Here is a 16,452-nt window from a genome sequence, read left to right as displayed (position 1 = left end):
TTGCATCAGCTGCATCCCAAACACAGAATTACTGTGACACAAATACTGCTTTCACTCTTTCCTAAACATCCAACAGCTTGGTGTGGTTAGGCTGTACAAGTTGCTGATGCCCGTGGACCATGAGACACACCAGCCCTAAAAAACAAGATGCCCATTTACACTTGTGAAGAAAGCCTTCGGCCCAAGCTCAGAGCAAAGTTCAAATTCATCATCAGGTTCCACAGCAAGGCACCTTTGTTACCCCGTGATTTGCCTTTATAAACTAATTCTCCTGCTTGCTTTTGATGCTTTTTTTTTAAGACTTATATAGTCAGACATCGTTTTATAAGCAGAACAGAGAGATGGAGAATGTGGTTTGTTTCTGATTTGCTCTGCAGCTTTGGTTTTCAGCATGTGTGCTGGTCACTGTTTTTATGAAGCATGTTTGGGTCATAGAAACTCCTGTGTCTATTCAAGGTAAAGGTAGCGGGTCTTTTTACCCTTCCTGTGCAAAAACATTTCCTTCATGGTTGTCTTTTTAGATGATAACTTCTTTTTAAAAAGGTGGAAAATTGGCCTAAGTTTCTGTACAAATGTAGATTCTAGCTCAGTAGCAGCCAGAGGGGAGTATTTTGCTGTGGTCCTCTGTTTTACCTTCTTAAATTCTAAAAACAAAACAACAAAAACCTTGGATCAATTATGAAACCATGCTGAGTGAAAAAGTCGCATAAAATACTTGAAGGGTTTAGCCTTTTGAGGAAGGGGATGGATTTGGTTGCTGCGACTGTTCAGATTTACTTCTGGCATCAGCAGCATGTGTCCCGTCATGCTGCTGCCCTCGGGGAAGCAAAAGGGTTTTTGTGGCTTTACCGCTTTTTGGAATACCAAGCCCCCACTGTGCCCTCGCTTCAGGTGGGAAGGTTTCTTGTGAGGACAGCGTGCCGATACAGGAATTGGATGGAAATCTGCTTTACCACCATGTAAAATCCCCAACCTCAAACGAAAGCACAAAGAAACCCCACAACCCCAAGTCCAAAGAAACCAATCAACAAAAAACTTTTTTAGTTTCTGAGCTCCGCCCAGCTGGGACCTGGGCGGTTCCTGAAGCAGCAGCAGCACCCAGAGGTGCATGTCTTGTGGGAACTGCTCCCACATCCAAAGTGGCGGGGGCACGGGTGACCTTCGCTGAAGGAAAATGCTAACCCCGCTTTTGGTTGAAAATGTGAATGTGTAGTGCAAAGGTAGGGGTAACTTCGCATCTTCGAACTAGGTGAATATTGCTTTTCTTCCTTGTTTTGGGGGCCCTGAAACATTTCTATCTTTCCTTTAAGATTTGGGAAGGGAGACGTTGGGGACGGGCCCCGCACGTTGCCGCCACGCGTTGCCATGGCAACGGGTTGCCGTACCCCCGCGCGGGGCATGCCGGGGCGGCGGCGGGGCGGGGCGGCCGCGCCTCAGCGCCGCCGGGAGGTGCCGCTGGTGAGATACCGCGTCGCCGGGAGGCCGCCGGGCCGGGCCGGGCCGGGCCGGGCCGGGGGACGAGGAGCGTTTATTTCCCCGTTTGAGTCGATTTCCCGCTTTGCCGCACAATAAAAGCTCTGTCAGCAGCGGCAGCGCGGGGCGGTGGGTGGCTGCGCTGCGTGCCCCTCTCGCTCGCTTACGAGCGTCGGTTGGTGTGGCGGACGGGCCGGTTGTACCGGCGGGGCTGCTCTTCCCTCCTGGGAAGCGTGGATGGTGCCTTGCCTTTGTGTTCGGGATTAGCACGGGGTGTGCTGGCGGTTGAACGTGCGTTGTGCTGTAGCGGGCCGCTAGAAGGTTACTGTCCTAGTAAAGGCCGTGTGTTTCTCTTCAGTGCAGGTTTAAAGAGACGGTCCGGGTCAAACCCGGCTCTGGTGTAAGCACACGGTTCGTTTGAAGGCAGTAGTGTCTCATAGCACGGCTGAATTCGGCCTAGAAAGCTGTAGAGGTTAGTGGCAAACGAGTAAATCTGGTATATCGAAGCACTTCCTTTGAGATTCTTTATTGCTAGTGCTGGAGGGCAAAGAAACAAATGCGTTTTTAAATAGGTTACAAAATTTCAAAGCATATTTAAAACACTGTGAAACATCTCATCAGTCTGTCTATGTTATTCCTTCTCAACGTTTTTAACGGTCATCCAACTGCAAAATAGACATCTAAATTTTCCAGACCAGTGGGTGAGACTCCAGGTGAAGTCTTGATCAGCTACTGCAAAGTTGTCCAATGTTTTCTTCCAGTCCTGGAATGGAAATTGGTATTAGTGCCTATGCTCATAATGCTGGAAGTCTCTCCTTCCAGCTCCAGTAAGCTGCAAGTAGGCCCTTACTCAAAATTTTCCTGAAGTTGCAAGATGCTCTCACACTGTACAACTGCTTTATGGTTGCATCACAGCTCAGGTTGCAAATTACAAACCAGGCTGTTTTAGAATTTTTAGATCTTAATCTTAAGATCTGGGACAGTCCCTGACAGATAAATTATGCATGCATAGTACACCTGATGTGTTGGGCCTGCTGTATCAGGCAGCCTGAGTTGCCAGGCATCTGGAAAAGTGGGCAATTACTTCAGAAACATGGGAAGTGTTTTCATGTGCAAACATGCATGGGGCACAGGATTTCTGTGAATAATGTAAGTCTGTTCTTACCTGGTATCATCCTTCCTTTCATTCCCCCCTCCCCCGACGGACTATAACTCCCTTTAAAAGCTGAAACCAAATTAATTTTTAATTTGTGCTCTGGATAGTTGCATGGAAGCCTCAGTGGTTCCTTGAGGGGCCAGGAAGCGTTTGTCAGGTGATTGTATTTGTGCTATGCTTGATTTGCTCCATGGTGGGGAAGTGGGGAGATAAAGGTTTTGGAATAGCTTCAAACAGGTCCTGGAATTCTGTATTTTACAAAAGTTTTAAACAAGGTATTCATTGGGGAATAAACCGGATATTGTTGAAAAAAATGAACCACTAAGAGTGTAATGAAATTATTCGTACAAGTGTTTTATTCTAACAGTAAAATGTTTTATTCTAAACAGTAATGTTTGCGGTAAAGATTTCCATGACTGCAAGTATATTTTGCAGGGAAGGTTCTTCTAAATAATCACTGTTTCTTGCATTTTAAACAAGTATTTAAAGCACTGTAACTTAAAATGCATATTTTTTCAATCTTTCTTACGAACATAGACTTCCGGTTTGGAATCATCTTCACAAATCCTTGCCTAAACAGTAAGGTGGGCTAAGGCAAGATGTTTCCAAACTTCCTTCTTTTTTTTTTTTTTTAATCACTTTCTGGAGCTTATTGCCAGCTTTGAACACCTGTGAATAAACTAACCAGCAGACAATTTGAGGAGAGTGACCTGACCACTGTCTGCACTTGCAAAACCAAATGACTGAGGAGTCAAAAGATACGGAAGTCATTTCAGGATTCATCTCCCATGTAATAGCTCAAGAGGCAGCCTGCAGTTCACTTAGTTACTTGGGAGCTGTCAAAGAAAGCAGTATCTTATTTTACAGTATTATTGAAAAAGGGTGCATGCCAGACAAGGACAACTTACAATCCATTTATTTTCAGCATTCTCCTAATTCCCATTATTTGAAGTAAAACCCGTCTTCCTGACAGACCAGCTTCCTAGTTCCCTTAATCCTGCAACAAAGTGATAATCCTTTATTTGTGACCTCATAGGCTGTTGCTACGGAGAATGCTGTGATATCACAAAGTCAGCACTGTGACTTCACTGTTGGTGGAAGCCATGGTTGAAGGAGATGGCCCGCTCTCTGGAGGCCTGGGGGAGAGTTTATGTACTTCTGGTGTTCTGCAAGCACTTCCTAAGGAGTAGTATTTGGCAAACAGGCTTGCATAATGTCTGTCTGCGTAGGTGATGAATGATACAGTCAGAGGCTGTGTATGAGGGGAAAATTTGTGGTGATTATGTTTGGCAAGGTTACTCCTGCCCTTGAAAGAAGTTATGTTATCAGGAGGAAAATGTCACTGAGAAGTTACACAAGGCTTTTGCATCCTCAGTCTCCAAAGATATGAGGAAATGACTCTGAATACTGGAATTATTTTCTCTAAAACCAAGAACTCTTTACTCTGTATCCCTCTTTTCTTTTTCTTCATCTTAAGAATATAATTTTCAAACCCAAAACTTTTCTTGGAAACACTAACTACATCAAAACTTCCATAGAAAAAAGTTTGTCAGGAGCAAGGCAAAAGACAGGTAAATCACATTCAAACCTTTATGCCCTAAAGTAGACTTTTAGGCTCTTATTTATAAATGGAAGTATGAAGGAGATGCATAACTTTAGGCATTGTGTCCAAGACTTTCAGATATTCCCAAATAGCTTACGTGCATGGATTCTTTTCACATTCAAGTCTGAGCTTTTATGCCAGGTTCCAGAAATGAGTGCCTAAAATTAGGCTCCTAAGTAACTCCTCAGTAACTCCTGATTTTCAGAAGTACTGAGAGTACAGCAGCACTCAATGGAGATAAAGGGAAGTACAAATCTACATCAGTTTTGAAGCTCAAGCTATGACTATTAGAAACAACATATGGCAATAGGAACCAAATTTGGCTCCTTTAATATCTCTGCCTTTGGCCATAACAGGAAGGTTTTAGAGAAATAGTACTTGCAACTTTAAATGTCAATAGTTATATGCTCTTCAAGAGTGAAGCTATCGGAACCCAGGAAAAAATATTAGTAAGAGAAAAGGGTAATTCCTTTGTTTTAACATTTACTTTTTGAATACATTAGGGAGTATATGATTGAACAACAGGAAGACACATTCTTGCTTCTAATAAAATTAGTATTTTTACTATTGATTATTCCATTTTGAATTTTCACTTTTATATGCGTGATATGAAAGGTCATGCAGAGGAATTTAGCAGGATTATGCATGTACAACTGCCCCCATCGATACAACTTTTGGAAGCTGTATAAGCTAAATCAGGTTAAAAAACCCCACTCTTATTCCAGAATAAATGGGGATTTACATAGGTATAATTACACCAAGATAACTCTGGCAGTAAATTAGTCTTTTGGACCAAAGCCCTGAGGTCAGTTTCCATCTTATCCCTGTTACACAGATGTTCCCCAAATTGTGTTCAGAGTGTGTACCAAACTGGATGCTGCATAACAAATCTATGTTGCAATATCCCAATTAAGTGTAGTACTAGAATTAAAATAAAATACTACAATTTAAAGAGAAAAATCATGAGCCTCATGCAGAGGCTTTGCAGACCACACGTGGCATGCAGGATGCACTTTGGGCAGCGCCGAATTTTCAAGTTCTTGTGGATTACACCTTCTTTCTATGAAACTACATGTGCATGTGTGTTTTGAAGAGCTGCTCGTAAAGCAGCGGAACACTTCTAAAGACAGTATTGGTGATGACATGCTTAACTACTTTCACATGTTTTGGTTCAAACTGCCCAAACCATTAGCATGCTCCCTCAGTGGAGTGATGTTGTATGTGTGCCTTATTAGCATGCACACTACTAATTTACTCTCTAATTTACTGTCCTGTAAGCTCCCATCCTTCCCTTAGCTTTGATCTTTCATCATAAAAGCTTAGGAGCCACCCTTTGGAAAACAAGCTAAATGTTTCTTTTTAGCTATTCTGCCTGTTCCAAACATTGAGCCCAAACAGGGAGGGCTCGTTCAAAGCCACTGGAGGATGCAGGTTACCTCGGCCAAAGCCAGGCACTCTGGCTCACGCCTGAGCTGCTGGGGATGCTCCCTCTGCCGGGCCGCTGGCACTTGGGCTTAGGCTTTTGGGCTGCAGTGCAAGATACGTTTGTTCTTTCAGGCTTTTAATTGAGACTTTGAACGAGGCTTTCATTGAATCCTTTGTGTGGCATGGGGTGAAGGTCAGCCTACAAAACAAAACAAAGGCAAGCACCAAGTGGATGCAGAGCACATGCAGATCGGCCTTCACAAAACAACTGTCCTTTTGTTCACTTCTTTCTTCACTGATACACGCAGCCGTTCCCACTTTGCTTATTCCAGCAACCCTGTAGACCCTTATATTTTCCCAGCCTTCCTACAGCTGGAGGTACTAAATTTCTTTCTTAGCATTTGGTTATTATTCCTGCTTCCGTTTTGCCCCTCTAAGCATTTGGATTCTTTTAACAAGTCTTCTTTCATCATTAACATCACATATGCTGCATTGCCTGCTTGAGGAATCACACAAAAATCATCTCCTTCCTCACATTTCCTTTTAAGCTTTCCTGTGTCTTTTCTTACTTACATTGTTTCTTGTTTTTCTCTCCAATCTTCTGCTGCTGCTAATTCAATCTTTGTAGCCTAGGTTTTTTCTTTAAGTAGCCTCTACATCAGCTGTTCAAAACTAAAACTTGTAGCTACCAAACAGGCAGGAGGAGCAGCAGAGGTTTCAAAAAATGCTTTCAGGGCTACTTATATCACCTGTAGGTATTTCCAAGGCCTGGTCTGCACAGCAGTTCCAGCCTCCCAAAGGGGGTGGCCAAGTGAGGAGAGGGGCATGCACCATCCCCTTCACCATGTGCAATGCAGTGTTTACTGATGATCAGAAATGCTTTTGAAGCAGAGCGCCTTGTCAAGCTCTGGCTCTGACAGAGACTTTTTGCCCTTCTAAATAGGAGTCATGTGCCTGTGGGCCCATAAGGTCTGGGTGAGTTAAAGTACTGCCTGTGGGGGTAGCTCATTGAAAGAATATGGCAGTAACTGTAAGCCCTTTTTTCTTATGGTCCAGAATAGGGAATGACAACATAATGACAAGATAAGGAATTACTTTTTTTTGTTGTTGTTTTAATGTGTGTTAAGAAAATATTATCTTGCTATGGCGTAAAAGGTAGTCATTCAGAGCTTGGATTTATACATCCCCTATACTTTGATCTCAAAATTTGGTTATATGCGATTTTCTCTCTCTGTCCAGTGGTTACTTGCCAGATTTATTCAAGAAATTATCCCAAATCTCTCCTTTTGCTAGCCTTTTGGTTTAGTTCAATGTAAGTTGAGATCATCATCAGCTCCTAAGATCATCTCAGGAATCGAGGCTTGATATCCTAGTTCAGGTCCCTCTATACTGACTAAGAGGGCAAAGACACAACTATTTTTATGTGCTCTCATCTTTCAGAAAACTGGGTCATAGTGACACTTGGGGAGCACAAGGAGTCTTCCACACTCTAGTGCTTTATAAATGCTTGGTGAAAGTCCAAGAGAAAAGTCTCAACCTTAGTTTAGAATACAGAGGAGAAAAAAGAAGAACGGCCAGTTCTGGTCCCTGGAAAGGGTTAACAGTGTTCTGTGCAGCAGGGATCAATACCAAATGTTTGGGTTTTAATAGCTATATTAGAAAACTGAAGGATGGAATGGATAATGAAGTGGTAACCCTATCTGACAGATCACAGTTGTTCAGGTTCATTAAGACTGCCGAGGAGGAATTCAGAAGGCACTAGTGACAGCTGAGTGAAGCAGCTGAGCAATTCTGCAAAATAGTGACATCAGCAACATAGTGTAAGGCAATGCAGTGAACACTGAAAAAATCATGCTCAAATATGTTAGGTTTCATACTTTTTTAGGAGCGTGGTCTGCACGTTGCTGGAGTCAGTGGTGAATAAGTTAGATGAGTGGGGGGGTGGCAATTAAAAGTCTAAACATAAGACTGTGTAAATTAGGAGATACATAAGAAGTCACGCAACAGAGCTCTGTCTGTAAAATTGATAATTTCATCCTTGTTTTGGATACTGTGTTCGGTTTTATGGCTCACGTACAGAAAGATTTTCAGATTCCTGAAATTTCACTTAAAAGAGCAGGAGGTAGGGAGGTGTTACTGTTGTAATAGTAGTAAAATGCCTGTTGTAGGTTTTGGTTTACTGCTTCCTGTAATAAACTGAGTGCTCAATAAAATTAAGCAAAAACCACATGAAATGGACAGGAGGAAACATTTAATCTAGTGCGTTGTTTAATTGCGGGAACCCCTGGTTCCAGGTACTGTCATTTATTTGGGAAGGTAGCTTTTGACTGCTGCATTTGCTGATAGTCATACTAAGTGGGAGAAAAAATGAAAATCTGCCAGTCCTTGAGGATTTCAAAAGAACTGTTTCTGTCTGGAACAAGGGCATTTCCCTTTAAGATGCAGTATACACTAGTGGCAATGTGTGCAGCTGGTTTTCTAATGCTTCCTCTGAGATGCTTAACCGGCATGAGAGAGGCAGCAGATTTGGTGAGTTGCTGAACTGTTGTTCCATGGCATTTCCCGTGTTCCCATCCTCACAGCTGATCTGCACACAGGGGAGACCAAAGGACAGAATTTGAAAGTATTTTGAGCCGTTGTGGGAAACAGGGACCACTGCATCTACCCCACACAGGTAGAGAAGAGGGGCAGAATATGCCAGTATAGCTACTTCATGTATTAGGGTGTAAGATACTTTGATTTCGTAAGCATTAAAGTACATCTTAAATATACTCCAGCCATAGTGAAAACTCCGCTTTCCACCACAGGGAAAAAAAATGACCCAGTAAACTTTCAACTGCTAAGTGTTTGGAGTGTTTAACCTTTTCTTTTTAAAAACACTTCGGCACTATTTTCATTGTTTCCATGCCTGGCCTTTTCATCAGTTCTCTCCTAGCCAGGAAAAACTGGGCTGTTAAAGGCTGCTGCAGTACCATGGGACTTGTGTTCAGTGTTGCAGGTTCTTATTTTAACCTGAAGTTATCTGCCAGTCATCACTATTTGTTTGAAAAGCTGTAACCACCGCAGTATCATCTTTGGGATGAAAATCCTTCCATGGTTACAGCGGTCAATATAAGTGAGAGAGGGCGCCCTATGTCGTTGGGTTGTATTGCTAAGCATCCCTTCACCACCTTTCAAGAATTTTAGCTGCTGACTAGACTCTTGCTGAATATTTGCTGCAGCATCCCTGGCCACATTGAAAAATGTGTTCTGGCTAAACTGAAGAGGATAGTGAAGAACATGTGGCTAAGACAGGCTGATTGTTATGTTTCAACAGTCATGTTCTGTGCTTTCAGGAGCATTTGTAAAGGAATATTTTTCTCTGCCTTTATAAAATTTCTACAGTAAAAGAAAACATCTAGGTTTATCAGTTTGTCGGTTTTTTTCTTTTGTTTCTCATGTGCTCACTCTCTCTTGCCAAATCTCCTCTAGTGTCAGATTTTTTTTAATGCTTCTATCTTTCCTTGCATTTACTGTTTGCTGCCAGAAAACAGGCAGGGTTTGTTTTTGAGGGGGTGGGGTGGTGGTGTGGTCGATGACAATATAGCTTTAACATTAATCGAATTGATAGTAACAGGTTCCTATGCAAAAAAACCCCAAACTCCCCTCCCATGGTCCTAGCTACAGAATCTGTTAGAGAAATCTTCTGTGTGGTTTAAAATATCACATACTTTCCAGTGAGCTATAATTGAAAGAAGCCTCTTTTAGTAGTCAAATTCTAAAAAGACAATTGTTTTACCTACTAGGCTTTTGGGGGAGGGAGTTTTGTGGGTTGCTTTGTTTTTCCTGTTAAGACTTGATGGGTTCATTCAAATGCTGTTTACTGGGTGGTTGTATTAGCAAGTGTGGCATGGGGTTATGTTTCTGTCCTGCATTAGGTAACATTTAAAGTATTGTTTGGTTTTCATTTTAGTTTTTGTGACTTTTTAGCATGTGATAAAGTGGAGATGCTTAAAAAATGGATAACAAATAAGAAGAATTGGATGGTCAAAGATCCTTAATCATATCCACAGAGTGAGCTGTTAAAGTATAATGGGCAAGATCATGGTCTTTGTAGTCAAACCCGGGAATAATTGCTTCAAACTCATTAGTTGCAGGCAGCATAAAAAAGATATCTGGAACCGGTTGTTCAGTTGTGGGGTGACAGTGAACCACCAATGTAGTACAGCTGTGAAAAAAAGCAAGTTTCATTCTTACTATATATAAGGCAGGGTATTTCCACTAAAAGTATGGAATTTTCAGTTTCTTTGTACCTGACACAAGTGAGAGGTTAGCTGGAGCACTAGAATATGGTGCAGAATTCTGGTTTTTGCTTTTTAAAGAAAAGTTATGTAAGTTAGAGTAAATGTAGAAGAGTCCTCCAGAAAGATTAAAGGGACGGGAGGGGCAGACATACAAAAGAACACTAAAAGAGCATGCTTTTTTTAAAGCCAGTGGAATGACATCTGAAGGAGGGGAGGTATGTTCTCTGCAAATACATTGGGGTGTAAGCAGCAGGAGGGAAAAAAAGAGTATTTAAGTTCCTAGACAACATTAGCACGAAAACAGATGGGCATTACTTGTTGGAATATTGCTGAATTTAATACCCTGATCATGTTCCCTCTTGTGTTTTCTTAAGTGATTTCTTAAAGAACCAGGAGATTTATTCAGGTAAGCCAAGTGGAACTTATTAGCATACTGCAAGTAAGTTGTTATTAGTGGAGCACTAATATGTCAAAATTTTTAGTATGAAGAGATTTCCTAAAGAAATAGAAATGTAAGTTTGTATATTTCTGATGTTCCTTAGTCTGGTTTCTTCTGGGGCCGCAGGGTTCATGGGTTGTGTTCCCAGTCCGGTGTTTGGGTGGTTCCTGCTTTGTGAAGTTGGTGCTTGCAGAAGTAATCATAATGGTAGATGACCATAGTCTCTGCAGCTACAGACTCCAAATGCTGAGTGCTGATGGCTGATTTTAGCCTCTGAAATTCGGGATCCACTGAAACTGGTACAGGCTAGTCCAAATTTTCTCATGCTCTTGATAACCTTCTTGGCATCTTTAGGCGGTGTTCTTTTTAACATTTTATGTTCTCTGTCCATCCCCCCTGTCGTCCCCCCTCCCCCCCCATTCGAGCACATTCCTTTTCTCCTCTTGAATTTCCCACTGGTGATGGTGAAAGGGCTGTGGCAAAGGAAGGGAATCCTAGGCCCTGGCTCGGGAGGGCTCAAGGATGTAAGCAAGCTAATGTGGAGTTTGACAAAGGAGTCAGCGTTCAGCTCCAGCACAATGCGTGTGCAAAGAAAGAAAATGTGATCTTTACATCATGTGCTTTTTCAGTGTATGATGGAGATCGATCTCAGGCTATGCTGTATTCTGTACTGGTCTATTTGGATGCACATGCGTGCATGGAGTTATACAGAGAGAAGTATATGGTGTATTCATGCCGTACACTGTCAATAAGGCAGCTTTTGTTTCAGTACCAACTTCTGTCATGTGCTGGGGGGGGAGATGTGGGATGGAGGAACAGAGTAGCTCCCTTGATTGGGAAGTGCATGTGGTATTTTGGCTAGGCCTTCCTCCTCTGAGGTCATGCTACAGTAACATCACTGATGATGGCAGTGCTGGTTTATCCATCAACTTCAGCTCTTCTAAACTTTCTCATTTACATTTTCCCCGCTGCTGATCTCTCTTTCACTTTTGCTCTCTGCCATGCTTGAGGTATCAGGCACTTCTTGCTGTTCTTAATAGCGATTAAAGGGCTGTGTAATAGTGCTATGAGCTGATGAATTTGAGTAAAGGCATGCCTAGGTGCGTGTGCACACGAGATGTATGTGCACCCTAGGTACATGTGCACGCTCAGTGCATTCTACGTGTCTCCAGGGCGTCACACGTGCACGAGGAATTGTCTCAAAGAGCTTGCAGTTGTATTCATCTGTTCAGACTAGTCAAGCTGGTCCTGAGTGTATAACTCGGGTTCGAGTGCTAGAGAAATTTGTTAGAGAGAAAGGATATTCGGGTCATGGCATTACCTTTATCTTTCTTTCGCCAGTATTTTAACATTGGTGATAGTAGCCTGACTACTGCTGCAAGATTTGTGCATGTGTGTGAAAACAGTACTGCACGCAAAAGCCCAGCTATTTAGCTTTGCATGAATGTTATGTGGTGCAAAGGAAAAGCAGATCAGAGCTCTCTTTTTTTCTTTCAGTAGGTGCCTGTTGTAATTCACTTTAAAGCCCACAGAAATTTTTCTTCTTGCAGTGAGTTTCGTTGCTGTAAAGTGGGTGTGGGCTTAGCAGACAAACAACCAGAGTTTCCGCAGGATGATCCTGAGGGACCCAAACACTGCAAATGCCAAGTTGGATTCATTAGAGGCTTTGTGGCTGATCCTGCAGCCCCAGGGAAAGCAAAACTCCTGTAAAGTTGAGGGAGGATTTCCTGGAATGAGGGCTTTCAGGGAATACAGAAATTGATGACTGTGTGTATAGCAAAAGCCCAGCTTTTAATGTTGAGATCTTGGCTACTGTCTAACTACAGGTGTAGCAAAGCACCCAGCTTACCTTACACTTGTAAATTAGCCTGTTTATAATATGGCTTTGCTGCATAACAATCGCCATAGACCTGTAAACAAAAGTGATGTTTGTTAGTTGTGTAACCCAGCTATTTACTTACCCTCTTGAAACACATAGACCTATTTTAGGCTGGTTTGACTCTTTCACTGCCAGGGTAGCTGTAAGGCTAGGGCTTGCAGCATAGGGAGGTGGTGACCTTTGTATTTAATTGAGTCCTAAACACCTGGTGTGTTTATTTAGGGGAGAACCTAGGAGCACTGCCTGTTCCAGCACAGCACAGGTGAGTCCTGAAGTGCTGTGTTTCAGGAATTTATGGATTATGTGCCTACTATGCTTCAAACTATTTCAGAGTGCTTAGGATACAGGAACCTTTAAAGAAGTGTCCCATGGCAGCATTCCTTTTTTTGTTTGCCCCTCCATTTCTGCATACTGGTCTTCTCATTTTGATGACTAGATCACGACTAGAAATAGTTCTTTTGCAGTAAAGGCAATTTTAAATGTTTCCTTCTCTTAAAAGAAAATCCTCAAACAACTAAAAATGTTTCTCCAAAACAGCAGTGTCTGTATCTCATCACACACTATTCCTGCGTCCTCTTCTGTGTTTTCCTGATGCTTTAGCTTAGCATATTCTCACCAAGCAAAGGAAAACCTAGCACTGGGAGTGAGATCCTGACACAGTGACCTCGTTCTGAGCATTACCTCTTTGTCGGTAGCAGCAGAAGCTGAAGCAGCTCTGCTGGCTCTCGGCACTTGGAGCAGTTTGACATTTTCAGTCTGGCATGGTTTCAGGGCTCACTTTGTTTTGTTTCAGGGCTCACTTTGTTTTGAGCCCAAATGGTGAATGGGGTGATGAAAAATGAGCTTGCAAGAACTTGTCCACTGCTTCTAATTTTTTGATAAACAGTTTGCAGCAGCACAACTTTGATCCAGTTTACAGCAGAGCTGTTTGTTATGTGCAGGTCTGCAGCATTCTTCAGGACTGACAAAGGAGAGTAAATCTTTCTTTTTAATCAATAGAGTAAAAACTGGTAAGTGTCATGCTAAATAGTGAATAATTTAAGAAAATACTGTTCTGTGTAAGTGTGTGCATGCACGTTTGTGCATTTGTGGTTTTGTGTATTGGGGGGGCTGTGCATTACATCAGGCAGGTACGTTAGGGGTAAATTTTTTGTCTTGACTAGAGGGTTAAAGCTTTAACTTGTCTTTGCTAATGCATGTAAATAGCTTTCTTGTCCACTTAATGAGGCGGCTGGCTTGTTTTCCTGTACAATGCAGCTGGGCACCGTTCCAGAAGCAGAGGCACTTCGTTTCAAAGACAAAGAAGCCAGCGCAGACATAGGGAGAAACCTGGAACGTTGCGCCGTGGATTTTTTCAGAGCGATGACTCATTTCAGTTCACAAAGGATTCTGGGCAGGGTAGTGAGAAGTCAGGTTGGCTGATCCATTCCTATGACTTCACTTTGCAGAGAGCCAGGGAGAAGAGGAGTGACACTGCAGAATCCTGAGGCACTGCAGTGGAGAGGTGCTTTGCGAAGACTGTGAGTGCCTTTGGAACAGGGGGTGGTGTCAGAACGTGATTCCAGCCATTCAGTGGAAATAGGGCAAAAGGAGAGAGATGTTTTCAAAACACTGTGTGGGAGTTATATTTGTAGTCCCCTTTAGATTCTCTACCTCCACCTCCCCTGTCATTTCTTAACCATTTGTTTCTCGTACTTATGTGAGAATTGTGTGAAATAGCATTCCTTTCAGTGGACCTGCATAGATACTACATTCTTTTTTATTTTCTGGAAGCCCCTATTTCCTGCTTTAAGAGGTGGGTGTTTAGCATGTTACTGCCTAAAAGCATGCTTTGTTTTTTCTTCTTTCAGGTCCTGTGGTGCTGACCTATGCTGCAGCCAGCCAGCTTCCACAGTGATATAAAGCCCCAGTATGCACATTGCTGTTACATCACAGCTACTTTGGATACTGTACTGGAGCATGGAACCAGACCATAGGGGTTCAGGTAAGTCCCCCTTTTTTAACATATTGTGTGCCAGGAATATAGACGTGGACATTTATTAAAAGATGCATTTGAAAAATATTGTTTGAGGAAACACATTCTAAAGCACACAATATATTAAAAAAACACAGTTCCACCCTCCTCCTTCCCAGGATAAGCAATGCCACCAAAGTCTCCTCAACTGAATCCTCTGGGAAAGTTCCGTGCTCCAGCAGAAACTTCTTATGATCATAGTTGTAACACGTGCTGGGATATCACTTTGGGATCAGGAGGCAGCTGGCCACAGGACATGAACAAAGAAAAGGAAATTTAAATCACAGGAAATACGCAGGATGAATGCATGTAAGACAAGTCTGCTGACTGTGGGCAATTTAGCACCTGTTTCTGAAAGTTAGTGCCACTTGGACCATGCTTTCAGCTGGATCCGAATGATTAAAAAGATCAGTTTACATGGTTGAAGTTAATAACTGGCAAGGGACTAGAACTTTGTTCAGAGGCCAGTGTTTGTCATATGATTGGTCATTATTAAGGTTGCTGTGTTTTCTTCAGGCTGGTTAGAATTGGAGTGGTCACATTGCCAGGTCACATTCTTAAAGCGTTCATGATCTGTATCTGCAAGGGAAAGTATGTTCTGGTGTGCATGCATTTCAGAGGTGCAGAAAGAGCTTGCTGGTTAGCAAATGTGTTACTGCATTTGTCGAGCCTTTGTTTAAGCTGCTCTTAAACAGGAATAAATGGACAATCTTTAGTGTGGTTTTTTTCTTATTGTTATCAGTCCTCTGATATGTATAACTGTCTAGTAAACACAACCTGCAGCTTTGTTCATAAAATACTCCAGGAAATGTGGTTTAAAAGGAGGATTTAGCTATGGCTGAGAACAGCGCAAGCAACACACCTTCTAATTTTCTTTATTTCAGATTTTGCCAGTAAAATGTGTTCTTTTCTGTGTCAGTGTGCTAGTGCAGATCCAAGGTATTTCAGACTAATCTGGGTAATACCACAGAAATCTGCATATTCTTCCTGTTCCCTCCTGTTGTTTAATCAGATGGAAATGTTGTCTGGCTTAAAATGGCAATTATATATCATTGTTGTGAGTTCACATAAGAAAGGTTTTGTTTGCTATATCCATGTAAGTATTCTATAATTTAGAGTGATTCAGTCACGTTGGGGTTTGGGGGGGAAAGGGTAATGTGCAACCCAGGCCAGACATGTAACTTCCTCGGCATCTGTCCCTTCTTTAAGTAAATCTGAAAATGTGCTTTTTCTAGAAGAGGCTTTTCACTTATGGTATTCTTGAAAAAAAGCTATAATATTCTAGGCTGAAGAGCCCTCTTTTTGCCCATTACCAGTAGTTTTGGTTTTATTAGCTACCTTTTGTTTGAAAAGGACCTTTCTGTAGTTCTTCCCAGAGTGAAATCATAGGTGAGTGTTGACCAGAACAGGCCGTTGGCAAGAAATTTTCTGTAGGGGATTTCTGTTGCAACCACCACTATAATCATGAGGTGCCATGAAGTTACTGTACTCTAGTTCAATGTTTTCTGATTAATAACGTAGTTCTGTAAGCAGCAAAAGTAGTGAAGTCAGATTTCCCTTGACAAGTGGTTTTTGACTGGATTCTCTCCTGTCTAGTGGGACATGGCTATGCCTGAAACTCTGTGCAGATGGAGTGTGCATAGCAAACGCTTGTTTTAGAACCTCTGTTGTCTAGTGAGGCTCGACCTCTCTGGCACATGCACGCACGCAGACTGTGATTGTGTAAGCCTCATTTCCTGTGGAAACCAGGCTAAAAATCATGTTTAAAGTTTGTCTTGATCCGTAGGAAACAAAAGGTTAAAAAGGTGTTGAGAGGCTGGATGAAGAGGAGAAACAGGGCTTTGGCTTCCTAATCAGAGGGTCTGTTCCTCATTTCAGGGAAATAGTGTGTATAAATTCTAATATAGTGTGGCTTTGCACTGTAATTTCCTTAATTTTCCTTCACAGTGGCTGTACTGAATTGGTTCCATTTATAAGTCAAGAGGTGATTTATCAAACCGTCTTCATGCAAACTTCGTGAGACAGGGAGTTTGACTTCCAGGTCACTTCTTTCCAGCAGCAGAATCACTAATAAAAATTCTGTCATCAGTATGTAGTTGATAGTTTAATTGCTGATACATGGTGCAGAATATAGTCTACCTCATTTTCTCCCAAGATGGTGGTACCCAGACTTTCAGAGA

The 16,452-nt window shown here is 42.2% G+C and overlaps 1 protein-coding gene across 4 annotated transcripts in view; it reads left to right on the top strand.

Annotated features, from left to right (window-relative positions):
- The window catches only part of STOX2 (storkhead box 2), a 151,643-nt gene that overhangs the window by 110,980 nt on the left and 24,211 nt on the right, over positions 1 to 16,452 (top strand). Inside the window, exon 1 of one of the 4 annotated variants that reach the window (XM_076336449.1) lies at positions 13,732 to 13,778. The exons of 2 other annotated variants lie outside the window; for them this stretch is intronic. Coding sequence is in view for 1 of the 2 variants with exons in the window: in XM_076336448.1 (XP_076192563.1) it covers positions 14,170 to 14,242 (73 nt within the window). In the remaining variant the exon portion in view is untranslated. Of the gene's footprint in view, positions 1 to 13,731; positions 13,779 to 14,130; positions 14,243 to 16,452 lie in introns of those variants that run through there. One more of the 4 variants, XM_076336448.1, reaches the window with a different exon arrangement.

Source organism: Aptenodytes patagonicus, chromosome 4, assembly GCF_965638725.1.
Source record: "Aptenodytes patagonicus chromosome 4, bAptPat1.pri.cur, whole genome shotgun sequence".
In the NCBI taxonomy this organism is placed as follows: Eukaryota; Metazoa; Chordata; class Aves; order Sphenisciformes; family Spheniscidae; genus Aptenodytes; species Aptenodytes patagonicus.
Note: the sequence above shows the minus strand (reverse complement) of the source record. Positions and strands in the feature narration are given on the sequence as shown.